Consider the following 21776-nt stretch of genomic DNA (forward strand, 5'->3'; position numbering starts at 1 on the left):
TGGATCCCAAGGAAAGGAATTTGTGGAATGTCTACGCGATGGCTTTTTGGACCAGCTTGTGGTGGAGCCACCAGGGAACAGGCAATTCTAGATTTAGTGATGTGTAATGAGGCCGATTTGATAAGGGAGCTTAAGATGAAGGAACCCTTAGGAGGAAGTGACCATAATATGATAGAATTTACCCTGCAATTTGAGAGGAAAAAGCTGGAATCAGATGTAATGGTATTACAGTTGAATAAAGGCAACTACAGAGGCATGAGGGAGGAGCTGGCCAGAATTGACTGGGAGATGAGCCTAGCAGGAAAGACAGTGGAACAGCAATGGCAGGAGTTTCTGGGAGTAATTTGGGAGACACAGCAAAAATTCATCCCTAGGAAGAAGAAGCATGCTAAAGGGAGGACGAGACAACCATGGCTGACAAGGGAAGTCAGAGACAGCATAAAAACTAAAGAGAAAGCACACAATGCGGCGAAGAGCAGTGAGAACCAGGGGATTGGGAAGCCTACAAAGACCAACAGAGGACAACTAAAAAAGAAATAAGGAGGGAGAAGATTAAATATGACGGTAAACTAGCCAGTAATATAAACGAAAGTTGCAAGAGTTTTTTTTAGATATATAAAAGGTAAGAGAGAGGCAAAAGTGGACTTTGGGCTGCTGGAAAATGACTCTGGAGAAGTAGTAGTGGGGAACAAAGAAATGGAGGAACTGAATAGGTACTTTGCGTCAGTCTTCACAGTGGAAGACACGAGTGACATCCCCAAAGTTCAAGAGAGTCGGGGGACAGAGGTGAGTATGGTGGTCATTACCAAGGAGAAGGTGCTAGGAAAACTGAAAGGTCTGAAGGTGGATAAATCACCTGGACCAGATGGATTACACCCCAGAGTTCTGAAGGAGATAGCTGAAGAGATAGTGGAGGCGTTAGCGGTGATCCTTCAGGAATCACTCGAGTCAGGGAGGGTCCCAGAGGACTGGAAAATCGCTAATGTAACCCCCTGTTTAAGAAGGGAGTGAGGCAAAAGACGGGAAATTACAGGCCAATTAGCCTGACCTCGGTTGTTGGTAAGATTTTAGGGTCCATTATTAAGGATGAGATTTCAGAATACTTGGAAGTGCATGGTAAAATAGGGCAAAGTCAGCATGGTTTCATCAAGGGGAGGTCATGCCTGACAAATCTGTTAGAATTCTTTGAGGAGGTAACGAGTAGGTTAGACAAAGGAGAGCCAGTGGATGTTATCTACTTGGACTTCCAGAAGGCCTTTGACAAGGTGCCGCACAGGAGGCTGCTCAGTAAGATAAGAGCCCATGGTGTTAGAGGCAAGGTACTAGCATGGATAGAAGATTGGCTGTCTGGCAGGAGGCAGAGAGTGGGGATAAGGGGGTCCTTCTCAGGATGGCGGCCGGTGACTAGTGGAGTTCCGCAGGGGTCAGTGTTGGGACCACAACTTTTCACTTTATACATTAATGATCTAGATGAAGGAACTGAGGGCATCCTATCTAAGTTTACAGATGATACAAAGATGGGTGGAGGGACAAGTAGTATTGAGGAGGTAGGGAGGCTGCAGAAGGATTTGGACAGGTTAGGAGAATGGGCAAAGAAGTGGCAGATGGAATACAACTTGGGGAAGTGTGAGGTCATGCACTTTGGTAGGAAGAATAGAGGCATAGACTATTTTCTAAATGGGGAGAAAATTCAGAAATCTGGAGTGCAAAGGGACTTGGGAGTCCTAGTCCAGGATTCTCTTAACGTTAACTTGCAGGTTGAGTCGGTTGTTAGAAAGGCAAATGCAATGTTGGCATTTATTTTGAGAGGACTAGAATATAAAAGCAGGGATGTGCTGCTAAGGCTTTATAAGGCTCTGGTCAGACCACATTTAGAATATTGTGAACAATTTTGGGCCCCGTATCTCAGGTAGGATGGTCTGGCCCTGGAGAGGGTCCAGAGGAAGTTCATGAGAACGATCCCAGGAATGAAGGGCTTAACATATGAGGAATGTTTGAGGACTCTGGGTCTATACTCGATGGAGTTTAGAAGGATGAGGGGGGATCTGATTGAAACTTACAGAATACTGAAAGGCCTGGATAGAGTGGATGTGGGGAAGATGTTTCCATTAGTAGGAGAGACTAGGACCCAAGGGCACAGCCTCAGAGTAAAGGGAAAACCTTTTAGAACAGAGATGAGGAGAAACTTCTTTAGCCAGAGAGTGGTGAATCTATGGAATTCATTGCCACAGAAGGCTGTGGAGGCCAGGTCATTGAGTGTATTTAAGACCGAGATGGATAGGTTCTTGATTGGTAAGGAGATCAAAGGTTATGGGGAGAAGGCGAGACAATGGGGTTGAGAAACTTACCAGCCATGATTGAATGGCGGAGCAGACTCGATGGGCCGAATTGCCTAATTTCTGCTCCTATGTCTTATGGTCTAAACAGTGACTCTTTACAGTTATACAGTGAGTGATCCTTTCCTGAATAAACAGTGACTCTGTACAGTTAGACAGTGAGTGATCCTTACCCTGAATAAACAGTGACTCTGCTTACACAGCTTTCTGTATTGAAAATCATTTTGGCTTTGAATTGATGGTTTTATGTCATTCACTGCCTTAATCAGATTGTTGCTTTCTGTTTTCATCATTGACAGATGTACGCCCAATTTGTGTGAACACGGAGGAATTTGCCTGCAGACCTCAGAGAATTTTGTATGTGATTGTGAGAGAACAGGATATAAAGGACCAACCTGTCATAACTGTGAGTAATGGTATATTAACAGGTCTGTGGTAAGAGCAGTATTTGATAGGACAGTGTAGAGGGAGCTTTACTCTGTATCTAACCCCGTGCTGTACCTGTCCTGGAGCGTTTGATGGGGACAGCGTAGAGGGAGATTTACTCTGTATCTGACCCCGTGTTGTACCTGTCCTGGGAGTGTTTGATGGGGACAGCGTAGAGGGAGATTTACTCTGTATCTAACCCCGTGCTGTACCTGCCCTGGGAGTGTTTGATGGGGACAGTGTAGAGGGAGCTTTACTCTGTATCTAACCCCGTGCTGTACCTGTCCTGGGAGTGTTTGATGGGCACAGTGTAGAGGGAGATTTACTCTGTATCTAACCCCGTGCTGTACCTGCCCTGGGAGTGTTTGATGGGGACAGTGTAGAGGGAGATTTACTCTGTATCTAACCCCGTGCTGTACCTGCCCTGGGAGTGTTTGTTTTTTTTGTTTTGTGTGGTTTAGTCCCATATGGATAAGCAGAAACTTCACTGAAACAAACAGCTCACAGGAGAGTATGAGAGTGTGGGTGGCGGGGAGTGGTGCTGTGTTTGTGCCTGCAGTGAGTCTGTGACTGTGATTGTCTTTTTCTCCCCTTCATATCACTCGAACCCCCATTTCTTTCTTCCTCCCTCCCCCTTTATTCCCCTTCCCTCGCATTCTATTTTTTCAATCCATTACAAGCTCTCTATCCAGAGTCATGTGATGGATACAGGAAACTGGGTGTCAGAACTTCTGGAAACTACACAATTGACCCTGACGGGAGTGGTCCATCGAGACCCTTCACCGTTCACTGCACAATGACAGGTATTTATTGGATTTTTTCAGTACCTGCACTGGGGCTGATTCTGCTCTGGTAATATCCTGGTATTCTCTGGCTCAGGTGCATTCTACAGAAGGATTCACTGGACCCAGTGTGGGGTATCGCTGGTTCAGGCTGCACTGTTACCCCAGTGTGGGGTATCGCTGGTTCAGGCTGCACTGTTACCCCCGTGTGGGGTATCGCTGGTTCAGGCTGCACTGTTACCCCCGTGTGGGGTATCGCTGGTTCAGGCTGCACTGTTACCCCAGTGTGGGGTATCGCTGGTTCAGGCTGCACTGTTACCCCCGTGTGGGGTATCGCTGGTTCAGGCTGCACTGTTACCCCCGTGTGGGGTATCGCTGGTTCAGACTGCACTGTTACCCCAGTGTGGGGTATCGCTGGTTCAGGCTGCACTGTTACCCCCGTGTGGGGTATCGCTGGTTCAGGCTGTACTGTTACCCCCGTGTGGGGTATCGCTGATTCAGGCTGCACTGTTACCCCCGTGTGGGGTATCGCTGGTTCAGGCTGCACGGTTACCCCCGTGTGGGGAATCGCTGGTTCAGGCGGTACTGTTACCCCCGTGTGGGGTATCGCTGGTTCAGGCTGCACTGTTACCCCCGTGTGGGGTATCGCTGGTTCAGGCTGCACTGTTACCCCCGTGTGGGGTATCGCTGGTTCAGGCTGCACCGAGCGCTACAACAGCTACTGCACCTGTGGGGAGTCTGAGCTTTTATTGGGATTCTGGAAAGTGGTGGGTGATTGGCACAGGATGGGTCAGGGTGATTGGCACAGGGTGGGTCAGGGGTGTGGGTAGGTTGGTGGTACATTGGGGAGAGGGGAGGGTGGATCAGGGTGGGGTCTAGATTGAGGGGTTGGAGGATCGGTTTGATTGTGCAGTGGGTGTGGGATCGTGAGGTGGGTGTGGGATTGCGGGTGTGGGATTGCGGGTGTGGGATTGCGGGTGTGGGATTGCGGGTGTGGGATTGCGGGTGTGGGATTGCGGGTGTGGGATTGCGGGTGTGGGATTGCGGGGCGGGTGTGGGATTGCGGGTGTGGGATTGCGGGCTGGGTGTGGGATCGTGAGACAGGTTTGGGATTGTGGGAGGGTTTAGGACGCGGGGAGGGTGGTGCTGGCGATGGGCTGTGTGATAAGACTGGAGCTCACCCACTGACGTTGTGTTGACAGAGGAGAAAGCCTGGACAGTTGTTTATCATCTGCAGCAACAAGATACCAAAGTAACAGGCTCGACTTTGGAGAAACCCTTCGTGGGGCAGATCAAATATTACAACAACACAGAGGAGGAGATTTCGGCAATAACTCTAGCAGCTGAGTATTGTGAACAGATGATCTCCTTCTCCTGCTATAGGTCCAGGCTCCTCAACAGTCCAGGTGAGCGGAAGCTAGTGTGTATTTACGCCAAACTCCGCCATCAGACTCAACCTGGGGAGGAAAGATCAGTTTGTCAGTTTTAGATCTGTTCTTGGATAGATTTGATATCAGTGGATACCAAAATGATCTATAGGAATGGCAACAAATTCATAGATACACAGTGGTCTGTTTGTAGCAATGTCCCTCTGTGATTCCTCTGCCTGTCCCTCTGTGATTCCTCTGCCTGTCTCTGTGATTCCTCTGCCTGTCCCTCTGTGATTCCGCTGCCTGTCCCTCTGTGATTCCTCTGCCTGTCCCTCTGTGATTCCTCTGCCTGTCCCTCTAGGAATCCTCTGCCTGTCCCTCTGTGATTCCTCTGCCTGTCCCTCTGTGATTCCTCTGCCTGTCCCTCTAGGAATCCTCTGCCTGTCCCTCTGTGATTCCTCTGCCTGTCCCTCTGTGATTCCTCTGCCTGTCCCTCTAGGAATCCTCTGCCTGTCCCTCTAGGAATCCTCTGCCTGTCCCTCTGTGATTCCTCTGCCTGTCTCTGTGATTCCTCTGCCTGTCCCTCTGTGATTCCTCTGCCTGTCCCTCTGTGATTCCTCTGCCTGTCCCTCTGTGATTCCTCTGCCTGCCTCTGTGATTCCTCTGCCTGTCCCTCTGTGATTCCTCTGCCTGTCCCTCTAGGAATCCTCTGCCTGTCCCTCTGTGATTCCTCTGCCTGTCTCTGTGATTCCTCTGCCTGTCCCTCTGTGATTCCTCTGCCTGTCCCTCTGTGATTACTCTGCCTGTCCCTCTGTGATTCCTCTGCCTGTCTCTGTGATTCCTCTGCCCGTCCCTCTAGGAATCCTCTGCCTGTCCCTCTAGGAATCCTCTGCCTGTCCCTCTGTGATTCCTCTGCCTGTCCCTCTAGGAATCCTCTGCCTGTCTCTGTGATTCCTCTGCCTGTCCCTCTAGGAATCCTCTGCCTGTCCCTCTGTGATTCCTCTGCCTGTCCCTCTGGGAATCCTCTGCCTGTCCGTCTGTGATTCCTCTGCCTGTCCCTCTAGGAATCCTCTGCCTGTCCGTCTGTGATTCCTCTGTCTGTCCCTCTAGGAATCCTCTGCCTGTCCCTCTGTGATTCCTCTGTCTGTCCCTCTAGGAATCCTCTGCCTGTCCCTCTGTGATTCCTCTGCCTGTCCCTCTGTGATTCCTCTGCCTGTCCCTCTGTGATTCCTCTGCCTGTCCCTCTAGGAATCCTCGGCCTGTCCCTCTGTGATTCCTCTGCCTGTCCCTCTGTGATTCCTCTGCCTGTCCCTCTGTGATTCCTCTGCCTGTCCCTCTGTGATTCCTCTGTCTGTCCCTCTAGGAATCCTCGGCCTGTCCCTCTGTGATTCCTCTGTCTGTCCCTCTAGGAATCCTCGGCCTGTCCCTCTGTGATTCCTCTGCCTGTCCCTCTGTGATTCCTCTGCCTGTCCCTCTGTGATTCCTCTGCCTGTCCCTCTGTGATTCCTCTGCCTGTCCCTCTGTGATTCCTCTGCCTGTCCCTCTGTGATTCCTCTGCCTGTCTCTGTGATTCCTCTGCCTGTCCCTCTGTTATTCCTCTGCCTGTCCCTCTGTGATTCCTCTGCCTGTCCCTCTAGGAATCCTCTGCCTGTCCCTCTGTGATTCCTCTGTCTGTCCCTCTAGGAATCCTCTGCCTGTCCCTCTGTGATTCCTCTGCCTGTCTCTGAGATTCCTCTGCCTGTCCCTCTGTGATTCCTCTGCCTGTCCCTCTAGGAATCCTCTGCCTGCCCCTCTGTGATTCCTCTGCCTGTCCCTCTAGGAATACTCTGCCTGTCCCTCTGTGATTCCTCTGCCTGTCTCTGTGATTCCTCTGCCTGTCCCTCTGTGATTCCTCTGCCTGTCCCTCTGTGATTCCTCTGCCTGTCCCTCTGTGATTCCTCTGCCTGTCCCTCTAGGAATCCTCTGCCTGTCCCTCTGTGATTCCTCTGCCTGTCCCTCTGTGATTCCTCTGCCTTTCCCTCTGTGATTCCTCTGCCTGTCCCTCTAGGAATCCTCTGCCTGTCCCTCTGTGATTCCTCTGTCTGTCCCTCTAGGAATCCTCTGCCTGTCCCTCTGTGATTCCTCTGCCTGTCCCTCTAGGAATCCTCTGCCTGTCCCTCTAGGAATCCTCTGCCTGTCCCTCTGTGATTCCTCTGCCTGTCCCTCTGTGATTCCTCTGCCTGTCCCTCTAGGAATCCTCTGCCTGTCCCTCTAGGAATCCTCTGCCTGTCCCTCTGTGATTCCTCTGCCTGTCCCTCTAGGAATCCTCTGCCTGTCCCTCTAGGAATCCTCTGCCTGTCCCTCTAGGAATCCTCTGCCTGTCCCTCTGTGATTCCTCTGCCTGTCCCTCTGTGATTCCTCTGCCTGTCCCTCTGTGATTCCTCTGCCTGTCCCTCTGTGATTCCTCTGTGTGTCCCTCTAGGAATCCTCTGCCTGTCCCTCTGTGATTCCTCTGCCTGTCCCTCTGTGATTCCTCTGCCTGTCCCTCTAGGAATCCTCTGCCTGTCCCTCTGTGATTCCTCTGTCTGTCCCTTTAGGAATCCTCTGCCTGTCCCTCTGTGATTCCTCTGCCTGTCCCTCTAGGAATCCTCTGTCCCTCTGTGATTCCTCTGTCTGTCCCTCTAGGAATCCTCTGCCTGTCCCTCTGTGATTCCTCTGCCTGTCTCTGTGATTCCTCTGCCTGTCCCTCTGTGATTCCTCTGCCTGTCCCTCTAGGAATCCTCTGCCTGTCCCTCTAGGAATCCTCTGCCTGTCCCTCTGTGATTCCTCTGCCTGTCCCTCTGTGATTCCTCTGCCTGTCCCTCTGTGATTCCTCTGCCTGTCTCTGTGATTCCTCTGCCTGTCCCTCTGTGATTCCTCTGCCTGTCCCTCTAGGAATCCTCTGCCTGTCCCTCTAGGAATCCTCTGCCTGTCCCTCTGTGATTCCTCTGCCTGTCCCTCTGTGATTCCTCTGCCTGTCCCTCTGTGATTCCTCTGCCTGTCCCTCTAGGAATCCTCGGCCTGTCCCTCTGTGATTCCTCTGCCTGTCCCTCTAGGAATCCTCTGCCTGTCCCTCTAGGAATCCTCTGCCTGTCCCTCTGTGATTCCTCTGCCCGTCCCTCTAGGAATCCTCTGCCTGTCCCTCTGTGATTCCTCTGCCTGTCCCTCTGGGATTCCTCTGCCTGTCCCTCTAGGAATCCTCGGCCTGTCCCTCTGTGATTCCTCTGCCTGTCCCTCTGTGATTCCTCTGCCTGTCCCTCTAGTAATCCTCTGCCTGTCCCTCTAGGAATCCTCTACCTGTCCCTCTGTGATTCCTCTGCCTGTCCCTCTGTGATTCCTCTGCCTGTCCCTCTGTGATTCCTCTGTCTGTCCCTCTAGGAATCCTCGGCCTGTCCCTCTGTGATTCCTCTGTCTGTCCCTCTGTGATTCCTCTGCCTGTCCCTCTGTGATTCCTCTGCCTGTCCCTGTGTGATTCCTCTGCCTGTCCCTCTAGGAATCCTTGGCCTGTCCCTCTGTGATTCCTCTGTCTGTCCCTCTGTGATTCCTCTGTCTGTCCCTCTGTGATTCCTCTGTCTGTCCCTCTAGGAATCCTCGGCCTGTCCCTCTGTGATTCCTCTGTCTGTCCCTCTAGGAATCCTCGGCCTGTCCCTCTGTGATTCCTCTGTCTGTCCCTCTGTGATTCCTCTGTCTGTCCCTCTGTGATTCCTCTGCCTGTCCCTCTGTGATTCCTCTGTCTGTCCCTCTAGGAATCCTCGGCCTGTCCCTCTGTGATTCCTCTGCCTGTCCCTCTGTGATTCCTCTGCCTGTCCCTCTGTGATTCCTCTGCCTGTCCCTCTGTGATTCCTCTGTCTGTCCCTCTAGGAATCCTCGGCCTGTCCCTCTGTGATTCCTCTGTCTGTCCCTCTAGGAATCCTCGGCCTGTCCCTCTGTGATTCCTCTGCCTGTCCCTCTGTGATTCCTCTGCCTGTCCCTCTGTGATTCCTCTGCCTGTCCCTCTGTGATTCCTCTGCCTGTCCCTCTGTGATTCCTCTGCCTGTCCCTCTAGGAATCCTCTGCCTGTCCCTCTGTGATTCCTCTGCCTGTCTCTGTGATTCCTCTGCCTGTCCCTCTGTGATTCCTCTGCCTGTCCCTCTGTGATTCCTCTGCCTGTCCCTCTAGGAATCCTCTGCCTGTCCCTCTGTGATTCCTCTGCCTGTCCCTGTAGGAATCCTCTGCCTGTCCCTCTGTGATTCCTCTGCCTGTACCTCTGTGATTCCTCTGCCTGTCCCTCTGTGATTCCTCTGCCTGTCCCTCTAGGAATCCTCGGCCTGTCCCTCTGTGATTCCTCTGCCTGTCCCTCTAGGAATCCTCTGCCTGTCCTCTAGGAATCCTCTGCCTGTCCCTCTGTGATTCCTCTGCCCGTCCCTCTAGGAATCCTCTGCCTGTCCCTCTGTGATTCCTCTGCCTGTCCCTCTGTGATTCCTCTGCCTGTCCCTCTAGGAATCCTCGGCCTGTCCCTCTGTGATTCCTCTGCCTGTCCCTCTGTGATTCCTCTGCCTGTCCCTCTGTGATTCCTCTGCCTGTCCCTCTAGGAATCCTCTGCCTGTCCCTCTAGGAATCCTCTGCCTGTCCCTCTGTGATTCCTCTGCCTGTCTCTGTGATTCCTCTGCCCTTCCCTCTGGGATTCCTCTGCCTGTCCCTCTGGGAATCCTCTGCCTATCCCTCTGTGATTCCTCTGCCTGTCCCTCTGTGATTCCTCTGCCTGTCCCTCTGTGATTCCTCTGCCTGTCCCTCTGTGATTCCTCTGTCTGTCCCTCTAGGAATCCTCGGCCTGTCCCTCTGTGATTCCTCTGTCTGTCCCTCTAGGAATCCTCGGCCTGTCCCTCTGTGATTCCTCTGCCTGTCCCTCTGTGATTCCTCTGCCTGTCCCTCTGTGATTCCTCTGCCTGTCCCTCTGTGATTCCTCTGCCTGTCCCTCTGTGATTCCTCTGCCTGTCCCTCTAGGAATCCTCTGCCTGTCCCTCTGTGATTCCTCTGCCTGTCTCTGTGATTCCTCTGCCTGTCCCTCTGTTATTCCTCTGCCTGTCCCTCTGTGATTCCTCTGCCTGTCCCTCTAGGAATCCTCTGCCTGTCCCTCTGTGATTCCTCTGTCTGTCCCTCTAGGAATCCTCTGCCTGTCCCTCTGTGATTCCTCTGCCTGTCTCTGAGATTCCTCTGCCTGTCCCTCTGTGATTCCTCTGCCTGTCCCTCTAGGAATCCTCTGCCTGTCCCTCTGTGATTCCTCTGCCTGTCCCTCTAGGAATACTCTGCCTGTCCCTCTGTGATTCCTCTGCCTGTCTCTGTGATTCCTCTGCCTGTCCCTCTGTGATTCCTCTGCCTGTCCCTCTGTGATTCCTCTGCCTGTCCCTCTGTGATTCCTCTGCCTGTCCCTCTAGGAATCCTCTGCCTGTCCCTCTGTGATTCCTCTGCCTGTCCCTCTGTGATTCCTCTGCCTTTCCCTCTGTGATTCCTCTGCCTGTCCCTCTAGGAATCCTCTGCCTGTCCCTCTGTGATTCCTCTGTCTGTCCCTCTAGGAATCCTCTGCCTGTCCCTCTGTGATTCCTCTGCCTGTCCCTCTAGGAATCCTCTGCCTGTCCCTCTAGGAATCCTCTGCCTGTCCCTCTGTGATTCCTCTGCCTGTCCCTCTGTGATTCCTCTGCCTGTCCCTCTAGGAATCCTCTGCCTGTCCCTCTAGGAATCCTCTGCCTGTCCCTCTGTGATTCCTCTGCCTGTCCCTCTAGGAATCCTCTGCCTGTCCCTCTAGGAATCCTCTGCCTGTCCCTCTAGGAATCCTCTGCCTGTCCCTCTGTGATTCCTCTGCCTGTCCCTCTGTGATTCCTCTGCCTGTCCCTCTGTGATTCCTCTGCCTGTCCCTCTGTGATTGCTCTGTGTGTCCCTCTAGGAATCCTCTGCCTGTCCCTCTGTGATTCCTCTGCCTGTCCCTCTGTGATTCCTCTGCCTGTCCCTCTAGGAATCCTCTGCCTGTCCCTCTGTGATTCCTCTGTCTGTCCCTTTAGGAATCCTCTGCCTGTCCCTCTGTGATTCCTCTGCCTGTCCCTCTAGGAATCCTCTGTCCCTCTGTGATTCCTCTGTCTGTCCCTCTAGGAATCCTCTGCCTGTCCCTCTGTGATTCCTCTGCCTGTCTCTGTGATTCCTCTGCCTGTCCCTCTGTGATTCCTCTGCCTGTCCCTCTAGGAATCCTCTGCCTGTCCCTCTAGGAATCCTCTGCCTGTCCCTCTGTGATTCCTCTGCCTGTCCCTCTGTGATTCCTCTGCCTGTCCCTCTGTGATTCCTCTGCCTGTCTCTGTGATTCCTCTGCCTGTCCCTCTGTGATTCCTCTGCCTGTCCCTCTAGGAATCCTCTGCCTGTCCCTCTAGGAATCCTCTGCCTGTCCCTCTGTGATTCCTCTGCCTGTCCCTCTGTGATTCCTCTGCCTGTCCCTCTGTGATTCCTCTGCCTGTCCCTCTAGGAATCCTCGGCCTGTCCCTCTGTGATTCCTCTGCCTGTCCCTCTAGGAATCCTCTGCCTGTCCCTCTAGGAATCCTCTGCCTGTCCCTCTGTGATTCCTCTGCCCGTCCCTCTAGGAATCCTCTGCCTGTCCCTCTGTGATTCCTCTGCCTGTCCCTCTGTGATTCCTCTGCCTGTCCCTCTAGGAATCCTCGGCCTGTCCCTCTGTGATTCCTCTGCCTGTCCCTCTGTGATTCCTCTGCCTGTCCCTCTAGTAATCCTCTGCCTGTCCCTCTAGGAATCCTCTGCCTGTCCCTCTGTGATTCCTCTGCCTGTCCCTCTGTGATTCCTCTGCCTGTCCCTCTGTGATTCCTCTGTCTGTCCCTCTAGGAATCCTCGGCCTGTCCCTCTGTGATTCCTCTGTCTGTCCCTCTGTGATTCCTCTGCCTGTCCCTCTGTGATTCCTCTGCCTGTCCCTGTGTGATTCCTCTGCCTGTCCCTCTAGGAATCCTTGGCCTGTCCCTCTGTGATTCCTCTGTCTGTCCCTCTAGGAATCCTCGGCCTGTCCCTCTGTGATTGCTCTGTCTGTCCCTCCGTGATTCCTCTGTCTGTCCCTCTGTGATTCCTCTGTCTGTCCCTCTAGGAATCCTCGGCCTGTCCCTCTGTGATTCCTCTGTCTGTCCCTCTAGGAATCCTCGGCCTGTCCCTCTGTGATTCCTCTGTCTGTCCCTCTGTGATTCCTCTGTCTGTCCCTCTGTGATTCCTCTGCCTTTCCCTCTGTGATTCCTCTGTCTGTCCCTCTAGGAATCCTCGGCCTGTCCCTCTGTGATTCCTCTGCCTGTCACTCTGTGATTCCTCTGCCTGTCCCTCTGTGATTCCTCTGCCTGTCCCTCTGTGATTCCTCTGCCTGTCCCTCTAGGAATCCTCTGCCTGTCCCTCTGTGATTCCTCTGTCTGTCCCTGTAGGAATCCTCTGCCTGTCCCTCTGTGATTCCTCTGCCTGTACCTCTGTGATTCCTCTGCCTGTCCCTCTGTGATTCCTCTGCCTGTCCCTCTAGGAATCCTCGGCCTGTCCCTCTGTGATTCCTCTGCCTGTCCCTCTAGGAATCCTCTGCCTGTCCTCTAGGAATCCTCTGCCTGTCCCTCTGTGATTCCTCTGCCCGTCCCTCTAGGAATCCTCTGCCTGTCCCTCTGTGATTCCTCTGCCTGTCCCTCTGTGATTCCTCTGCCTGTCCCTCTAGGAATCCTCGGCCTGTCCCTCTGTGATTCCTCTGCCTGTCCCTCTGTGATTCCTCTGCCTGTCCCTCTAGGAATCCTCTGCCTGTCCCTCTAGGAATCCTCTGCCTGTCCCTCTGTGATTCCTCTGCCTGTCTCTGTGATTCCTCTGCCCTTCCCTCTGGGATTCCTCTGCCTGTCCCTCTGGGAATCCTCTGCCTATCCCTCTGTGATTCCTCTGCGTGTCTCTGTGATTCCTCTGCCTGTCCCCCTGTGATTCCTCTGCCTGTCCCTCTGTGATTCCTCTGCCTGTCTCTGTGATTCCTCTGCCTGTCCCTCTGTGATTCCTCTGCCTGTCTCTGTGATTCCTCTGCCTGTCCCTCTGTGATTCCTCTGCCTGTCCCTCTGTGATTCCTCTGCCTGTCCCTCTAGGAATACTCTGCCTGTCCCTCTGTGATTTCTCTGCCTGTCCCTCTAGGAATCCTCTGCCTGTACCTCTGTGATTCCTCTGCCTGTCCCTCTAGGAATCCTCTGCCTGTCCCTCTGTGATTCCTCTGACTGTCCCTCTGTGATTCCTCTGCCTGTCCCTCTGTGATTCCTCTGCCTGTCCCTCTAGGAATCCTCTGCCTGTCCCTCTGTGATTCCTCTGCCTGTCCCTCTAGGAATCCTCTGCCTGTCCCTCTAGGAATCCTCTGCCTGTCCCTCTGTGATTCCTCTGCCTGTCCCTCTAGGAATCCTCTGCCTGTCCCTCTGTGATTCCTCTGCCTGTCCCTCTAGGAATCCTCTGCCTGTCCCTCTGTGATTCCTCTGCCTGTCCCTCTAGGAATCCTCTGCCTGTCCCTCTACGAATCCTCTGCCTGTCCCTCTGTGATTCCTCTGCCTGTCCCTCTAGGAATCCTCTGCCTGTCCCTCTGTGATTCCTCTGCCTGTCCCTCTGTGATTCCTCTGCCTGTCCCTCTAGGAATCCTCTGCCTGTCCCTCTGTGATTCCTCTGCCTGTCCCTCTGGGAATCCTCTGCCTGTCCCTCCTGATTCCTCTGCCTGTCCCTCTCGGAATCCTCTGCCTGTCCCTCTAGGAATCCTCTGCCTGTCCCTCTAGGAATCCTCTGCCTGTCCCTCTGTGATTCCTCTGCCTGTCACTCTGTGATTCCTCTGCCTGTCCCTCTGTGATTCCTCTGCCTGTCCCTCTCGGAATCCTCTGCCTGTCCCTCTAGGAATCCTCTGCCTGTCCCTCTAGGAATCCTCTGCCTGTCCCTCTGTGATTCCTCTGCCTGTCCCTCTGTGATTCCTCTGCCTGTCCCTCTAGGAATCCTCTGCCTGTCCCTCTAGGAATCCTCTGCCTGTCCCTCTGTGATTCCTCTGCCTGTCCCTCTGTTATTCCTCTGCCTGTCCCTCTGTGATTCCTCTGCCAGTCCCTCTAGTTATCCTCTGCCTGTCCCTCTAGGAATCCTCTGCCTGTTCCTCTGTGATTCCTCTGCCTGTCCCTCTGTCACTCCTCTGCCTGTCCCTCTAGGAATCCTCTGCCTGTCCCTCTGTGATTCCTCTGCCTGTCCCTCTGTGATCCCTCTGCCTGTCCCTCTGTGATTCCTCTGCCTGTCCCTCTGTTATTCCTCTGCCTGTCCCTCTGTGATTCCTCTGCCTGTCCCTCTGTGATTCCTCTGCCTGTCCCTCTGTGATTCCTCTGCCTGTCCCTCTGTGATTCCTCTGCCTGTCCCTCTAGGAATCCTGTGCCTGTCCCTCTGTGATTCCTCTGCCTGTCCCTCTAGGAATCCTCTGCCTGTCCCTCTAGGAATCCTCTGCCTGTCCCTCTAGGAATCCTCTGCCTGTCCCTCTGTGATTCCTCTGCCTGTCCCTCTGTGATTCCTCTGCCTGTCCCTCTAGGAATCCTCTGCCTGTCCCTCTAGGAATCCTCTGCCTGTCCCTCTGGGAATCCTCTGCCTGTCCCTCTGGGAATCCTCTGCCTGTCCCTCTGGGAATCCTCTGCCTGTCCCTCTGTGATTCCTCTGCCTGTCCCTCTGGGAGTCCTCTGCCTGTCCCTCTGGGAATCCTCTGCCTGTCCCTCTGTGATTCCTCTGCCTGTCCCTCTGGGAATCCTCTGCCTGTCCCTCTGTGGTTCCTCTGCCTGTACCTCTGTGATTCCTCTGCCTGTCCCTCTGGGAATCCTCTGCCTGTCCCTCTGTGATTCCTCTGCCTGTCCCTCTGTGATTCCTCTGCCTGTCCCTCTGTGATTGCTCTGCCTGTCCCTCTAGGAATCCTCTGCCTGTCCCTCTGTGATTCCTCTGCCTGTCCCTCTGTGATTCCTCTGCCTGTCCCTCTGTGATTCCTCTGCCTGTCCCTCTGGGAATCCTCTGCCTGTCCCTCTGTGATTCCTCTGCCTGTCCCTCTAGGAATCCTCTGCCTGTCCCTCTGTGATTCCTCTGCCTGTCCCTCTGTGATTCCTCTGCCTGTCCCTCTGTGATTCCTCTGCCTGTCCCTCTGTGATTCCACTGCCTGTCCCTCTAGGAATCCTCTTCCTGTCCCTCTAGGAATCCTGTGCCTGTCCCTCTGTGATTCCTCTGCCTGTCCCTCTGTGATTCCTCTGCCTGTCCCTATGGGAATCCTCTGCCTGTCCCTCTAGGAATCCTCTGCCTGTCCCTCTAGGAATCCTCTGCCTGTCCCTCTAGGATTCCTCTGCCTGTCCCTCTGTGATTCCTCTGCCTGTCCCTCTGGGAATCCTCTGCCTGTCCCTCTGTGATTCCTCTGCCTGTCCCTCTGGGAATCTTCTGCCTGTCCCTCTGTGATTCCTCTGCCTGTCCCTCTGTGATTCCACTGCCTGTCCCTCTAGGAATCCTCTGCCTGTCCCTCTAGGATTCCTCTGCCTGTCCCTCTGTGATTCCTCTGCCTGTCCCTCTGTGATTCCACTGCCTGTCCCTCTAGGAATCCTCTGCCTGTCCCTCTGGGAATCCTCTGCCTGTCCCTCTGTGATTCCTCTGCCTGTCCCTCTGTGATTCCTCTGCCTGTCCCTCTGGGAATCCTCTGCCTGTCCCTCTGTGATTCCTCTGCCTGTCTCTCTGTGATTCCTCTGCCTGTCCCTCTGTGATTCCTCTGCCTGTCCCTCTGGGATTCCTCTGCCTGTCCCTCTGTGATTCCTCTGCCTGTCCCTCTAGGAATCCTCTGCCTGTCCCTCTGGGAATCCTCTGCCTGTCCCTCTGGGAATCCTCTGCCTGTCCCTCTAGGAATCCTCTGCCTGTCCCTCTGTGATTCCTCTGCCTGTCGCTCTGTGATTCCTCTGCCTGTCCCTCTGTGATTCCTCTGCCTGTCCCTCTGTGATTCCTCTGCCTGTCTCTCTGTGATTCCTCTGCCTGTCCCTCTGTGATTCCTCTGCCTGTCCCTCTAGGAATCCTCTGCCTGTCCCTCTAGGAATCCTCTGCCTGTCCCTCTGTGATTCCTCTGCCTGTCACTCTGTGATTCCTCTGCCTGTCCCTCTGTGATTCCTCTGCCTGTCCCTCTAGGAATCCTCTGCCTGTCCCTCTAGGAATCCTCTGCCTGTCCCTCTAGGAATCCTCTGCCTGTCCCTCTAGGAATCCTCTGCCTGTCCCTCTGTAATTCCTCGGCCTGTCCCTCTAGGAATCCTCTGCCTGTCCCTCTGGGAATCCTCTGCCTGTCCCTCTGGGAATCCTCTGCCTGTCCCTCTAGGAATCCTCTGCCTGTCCCTCTGTGATACCTCTGCCTGTCCCTCTGTGATTCCTCTGCCTGTCCCTCTGTGATTCCTCTGCCTGTCCCTCTGTGATTCCTCTGCCTGTCTCTCTGTGATTCCTCTGCCTGTCCCTCTGTGATTCCTCTGCCTGTCCCTCTGTGATTCCTCTGCCTGTCCCTCTAGGAATCCTCTGCCTGTCCCTCTAGGAATCCTCTGCCTGTCCCTCTGTGATTCCTCTGCCTGTCTCTCTGTGATTCCTCTGCCTGTCCCTCTGTGATTCCTCTGCCTGTCCCTCTAGGAATCCTCTGCCTGTCCCTCTAGGAATCCTCTGCCTGTCCCTCTAGGAATCCTCTGCCTGTCCCTCTAGGAATCCTCTGCCTGTCCCTCTCGGAATCCTCTGCCTGTCCCTCTGTGATTCCTCTGCCTGTCCCTCTGTGATTCCTCTGCCTGTCCCTCTGTGATTCCTCTGCCTGTCCCTCTGTGATTCCTCTGCCTGTCCCTCTAGGAATCCTCTGCCTGTCCCTCTGTGATTCCTCTGACTGTCACTCTGTGATTCCTCTGCCTGTCCCTCTAGGAATCCTCTGCCTGTCCCTCTAGGAATCCTCTGCCTGTCCCTCTGTGATTCCTCTGCCTGTCTCTGTGATTCCTCTGCCCTTCCCTCTGGGATTCCTCTGCCTGTCCCTCTGGGAATCCTCTGCCTATCCCTCTGTGAGTCCTCTGCGTGTCTCTGTGATTCCTCTGCCTGTCCCCCTGTGATTCCTCTGCCTGTCCCTCTGTGATTCCTCTGCCTGTCTCTGTGATTCCTCTGCCTGTCCCTCTGTGATTCCTCTGCCTGTCTCTGTGATTCCTCTGCCTGTCCCTCTGTGATTCCTCTGCCTGTCCCTCTGTGATTCCTCTGCCTGTCCCTCTAGGAATACTCTGCCTGTCCCTCTGTGATTTCTCTGCCTGTCCCTCTAGGAATCCTCTGCCTGTACCTCTGTGATTCCTCTGCCTGTCCCTCTAGGAATCCTCTGCCTGTCCCTCTGTGATTCCTCTGACTGTCCCTCTGTGATTCCTCTGCCTGTCCCTCTGTGATTCCTCTGCCTGTCCCTCTAGGAATCCTCTGCCTGTCCCTCTGTGATTCCTCTGCCTGTCCCTCTAGGAATCCTCTGCCTGTCCCTCTAGGAATCCTCTGCCTGTCCCTCTGTGATTCCTCTGCCTGTCCCTCTAGGAATCCTCTGCCTGTCCCTCTGTGATTCCTCTGCCTGTCCCTCTAGGAATCCTCTGCCTGTCCCTCTGTGATTCCTCTGCCTGTCCCTCTAGGAATCCTCTGCCTGTCCCTCTACGAATCCTCTGCCTGTCCCTCGGTGATTCCTCTGCCTGTCCCTCTAGGAATCCTCTGCCTGTCCCTCTGTGATTCCTCTGCCTGTCCCTCTGTGATTCCTCTGCCTGTCCCTCTAGGAATCCTCTGCCTGTCCCTCTGTGATTCCTCTGCCTGTCCCTCTGGGAATCCTCTGCCTGTCCCTCTTGATTCCTCTGCCTGTCCCTCTCGGAATCCTCTGCCTGTCCCTCTAGGAATCCTCTGCCTGTCCCTCTAGGAATCCTCTGCCTGTCCCTCTGTGATTCCTCTGCCTGTCACTCTGTGATTCCTCTGCCTGTCCCCTCTGTGATTCCTCTGCCTGTCCCTCTCGGAATCCTCTGCCTGTCCCTCTAGGAATCCTCTGCCTGTCCCTCTAGGAATCCTCTGCCTGTCCCTCTGTGATTCCTCTGCCTGTCCCTCTGTGATTCCTCTGCCTGTCCCTCTAGGAATCCTCTGCCTGTCCCTCTAGGAATCCTCTGCCTGTCCCTCTGTGATTCCTCTGCCTGTCCCTCTGTTATTCCTCTGCCTGTCCCTCTGTGATTCCTCTGCCAGTCCCTCTAGTTATCCTCTGCCTGTCCCTCTAGGAATCCTCTGCCTGTTCCTCTGTGATTCCTCTGCCTGTCCCTCTGTCATTCCTCTGCCTGTCCCTCTAGGAATCCTCTGCCTGTCCCTCTGTGATTCCTCTGCCTGTCCCTCTGTGATCCCTCTGCCTGTCCCTCTGTGATTCCTCTGCCTGTCCCTCTGTTATTCCTCTGCCTGTCCCTCTGTGATTCCTCTGCCTGTCCCTCTGTGATTCCTCTGCCTGTCCCTCTGTGATTCCTCTGCCTGTCCCTCTGTGATTCCTCTGCCTGTCCCTCTAGGAATCCTGTGCCTGTCCCTCTGTGATTCCTCTGCCTGTCCCTCTAGGAATCCTCTGCCTGTCCCTCTAGGAATCCTCTGCCTGTCCCTCTAGGAATCCTCTGCCTGTCCCTCTGTGATTCCTCTGCCTGTCCCTCTGTGATTCCTCTGCCTGTCCCTCTAGGAATCCTCTGCCTGTCCCTCTAGGAATCCTCTGCCTGTCCCTCTGTGATTCCTCTGCCTGTCCCTCTGTGATTCCTCTGCCTGTCCCTCTGTGATTCCTCTGCCAGTCCCTCTAGGAATCCTCTGCCTGTCCCTCTGTGATTCCTCTGCCTGTCCCTCTAGGAATCCTCTGCCTGTCCCTCTGTGATTCCTCTGCCTGTCCCTCTAGGAATCCTCTGCCTGTCCCTCTGTGATTCCTCTGCCTGTCCCTCTGTGATTCCTCTGCCTGTCCCTCTGTGATTCCTCTGCCTGTCCCTCTGGGCATCCTCTGCCTGTCCCTCTGTGATTCCTCTGCCTGTCCCTCTGTGATTCCTCTGCCTGTCCCTCTGTGATTCCTCTGCCTGTCCCTCGGGGAATCGTCTGCCTGTCCCTCTGGGAATCCTCTGCCTGTCCCTCTGTGATTCCTCTGCCTGTCCCTCTGTGATTCCTCTGCCTGTCCCTCTGGGAATCCTCTGCCTGTCCCTCTGGGAATCCTCTGCCTGTCCCTCTGGGAATCCTCTGCCTGTCCCTCTGTGATTCCTCTGCCTGTCCCTCTGGGAGTCCTCTGCCTGTCCCTCTGGGAATCCTCTGCCTGTCCCTCTGTGATTCCTCTGCCTGTCCCTCTGGGAATCCTCTGCCTGTCCCTCTGTGGTTCCTCTGCCTGTACCTCTGTGATTCCTCTGCCTGTCCCTCTGGGAATCCTCTGCCTGTCCCTCTGTGATTCCTCTGCCTGTCCCTCTGTGATTCCTCTGCCTGTCCCTCTGTGATTGCTCTGCCTGTCCCTCTAGGAATCCTCTGCCTGTCCCTCTAGGAATCCTCTGCCTGTCCCTCTGTGATTCCTCTGCCTGTCCCTCTGTGATTCCTCTGCCTGTCCCTCTGTGATTCCTCTGCCTGACCCTCTGGGATTCCTCTGCCTGTCCCTCTGTGATTCCTCTGCCTGTCCCTCTAGGAATCCTCTGCCTGTCCCTCTGTGATTCCTCTGCCTGTCCCTCTGTGATTCCTCTGCTTGTCCCTCTGTGATTCCTCTGCCTGTCCCTCTGTGATTCCACTGCCTGTCACTCTAGGAATCCTCTTCCTGTCCCTCTAGGAATCCTGTGCCTGTCCCTCTGTGATTCCTCTGCCTGTCCCTCTGTGATTCCTCTGCCTGTCCCTCTAGGAATCCTCGGCCTGTCCCTCTGTGATTCCTCTGCCTGTCCCTCTGTGATTCCTCTGCCTGTCCCTCTGTGATTCCTCTGCCTGTCCCTCTAGGAATCCTCTGCCTGTCCCTCTAGGAATCCTCTGCCTGTCCCTCTGTGATTCCTCTGCCTGTCTCTGTGATTCCTCTGCCCTTCCCTCTGGGATTCCTCTGCCTGTCCCTCTGGGAATCCTCTGCCTATCCCTCTGTGATTCCTCTGCCTGTCCCTCTGTGATTCCTCTGCCTGTCCCTCTGTGATTCCTCTGCCTGTCCCTCTGTGATTCCTCTGTCTGTCCCTCTAGGAATCCTCGGCCTGTCCCTCTGTGATTCCTCTGTCTGTCCCTCTAGGAATCCTCGGCCTGTCCCTCTGTGATTCCTCTGCCTGTCCCTCTGTGATTCCTCTGCCTGTCCCTCTGTGATTCCTCTGCCTGTCCCTCTGTGATTCCTCTGCCTGTCCCTCTGTGATTCCTCTGCCTGTCCCTCTAGGAATCCTCTGCCTGTCCCTCTGTGATTCCTCTGCCTGTCTCTGTGATTCCTCTGCCTGTCCCTCTGTTATTCCTCTGCCTGTCCCTCTGTGATTCCTCTGCCTGTCCCTCTAGGAATCCTCTGCCTGTCCCTCTGTGATTCCTCTGTCTGTCCCTCTAGGAATCCTCTGCCTGTCCCTCTGTGATTCCTCTGCCTGTCTCTGAGATTCCTCTGCCTGTCCCTCTGTGATTCCTCTGCCTGTCCCTCTAGGAATCCTCTGCCTGTCCCTCTGTGATTCCTCTGCCTGTCCCTCTAGGAATACTCTGCCTGTCCCTCTGTGATTCCTCTGCCTGTCTCTGTGATTCCTCTGCCTGTCCCTCTGTGATTCCTCTGCCTGTCCCTCTGTGATTCCTCTGCCTGTCCCTCTGTGATTCCTCTGCCTGTCCCTCTAGGAATCCTCTGCCTGTCCCTCTGTGATTCCTCTGCCTGTCCCTCTGTGATTCCTCTGCCTTTCCCTCTGTGATTCCTCTGCCTGTCCCTCTAGGAATCCTCTGCCTGTCCCTCTGTGATTCCTCTGTCTGTCCCTCTAGGAATCCTCTGCCTGTCCCTCTGTGATTCCTCTGCCTGTCCCTCTAGGAATCCTCTGCCTGTCCCTCTAGGAATCCTCTGCCTGTCCCTCTGTGATTCCTCTGCCTGTCCCTCTGTGATTCCTCTGCCTGTCCCTCTAGGAATCCTCTGCCTGTCCCTCTAGGAATCCTCTGCCTGTCCCTCTGTGATTCCTCTGCCTGTCCCTCTAGGAATCCTCTGCCTGTCCCTCTAGGAATCCTCTGCCTGTCCCTCTAGGAATCCTCTGCCTGTCCCTCTGTGATTCCTCTGCCTGTCCCTCTGTGATTCCTCTGCCTGTCCCTCTGTGATTCCTCTGCCTGTCCCTCTGTGATTGCTCTGTGTGTCCCTCTAGGAATCCTCTGCCTGTCCCTCTGTGATTCCTCTGCCTGTCCCTCTGTGATTCCTCTGCCTGTCCCTCTAGGAATCCTCTGCCTGTCCCTCTGTGATTCCTCTGTCTGTCCCTTTAGGAATCCTCTGCCTGTCCCTCTGTGATTCCTCTGCCTGTCCCTCTAGGAATCCTCTGTCCCTCTGTGATTCCTCTGTCTGTCCCTCTAGGAATCCTCTGCCTGTCCCTCTGTGATTCCTCTGCCTGTCTCTGTGATTCCTCTGCCTGTCCCTCTGTGATTCCTCTGCCTGTCCCTCTAGGAATCCTCTGCCTGTCCCTCTAGGAATCCTCTGCCTGTCCCTCTGTGATTCCTCTGCCTGTCCCTCTGTGATTCCTCTGCCTGTCCCTCTGTGATTCCTCTGCCTGTCTCTGTGATTCCTCTGCCTGTCCCTCTGTGATTCCTCTGCCTGTCCCTCTAGGAATCCTCTGCCTGTCCCTCTAGGAATCCTCTGCCTGTCCCTCTGTGATTCCTCTGCCTGTCCC

General features: G+C 54.5%; 1 protein-coding gene across 5 annotated transcripts in view; it reads left to right on the forward strand.

Moving 5' to 3' along the window:
* Nucleotides 1–21776, forward strand: part of cntnap1 (contactin associated protein 1) — a 1152571-nt gene that overhangs the window by 1075891 nt on the left and 54904 nt on the right. For all 5 annotated transcript variants that reach the window (XM_041173305.1, XM_041173307.1, XM_041173308.1 and 2 more), the window contains exons 11-13: nucleotides 2636–2742; nucleotides 3443–3565; nucleotides 4747–4950. In XM_041173305.1, coding sequence (XP_041029239.1) covers nucleotides 2636–2742; nucleotides 3443–3565; nucleotides 4747–4950 — 434 coding nt within the window. The remainder of the gene's footprint in view (nucleotides 1–2635; nucleotides 2743–3442; nucleotides 3566–4746; nucleotides 4951–21776) is intronic.

This window comes from Carcharodon carcharias, chromosome 23 (genome assembly GCF_017639515.1).
Source record: "Carcharodon carcharias isolate sCarCar2 chromosome 23, sCarCar2.pri, whole genome shotgun sequence".
In the NCBI taxonomy this organism is placed as follows: Eukaryota; Metazoa; Chordata; class Chondrichthyes; order Lamniformes; family Lamnidae; genus Carcharodon; species Carcharodon carcharias.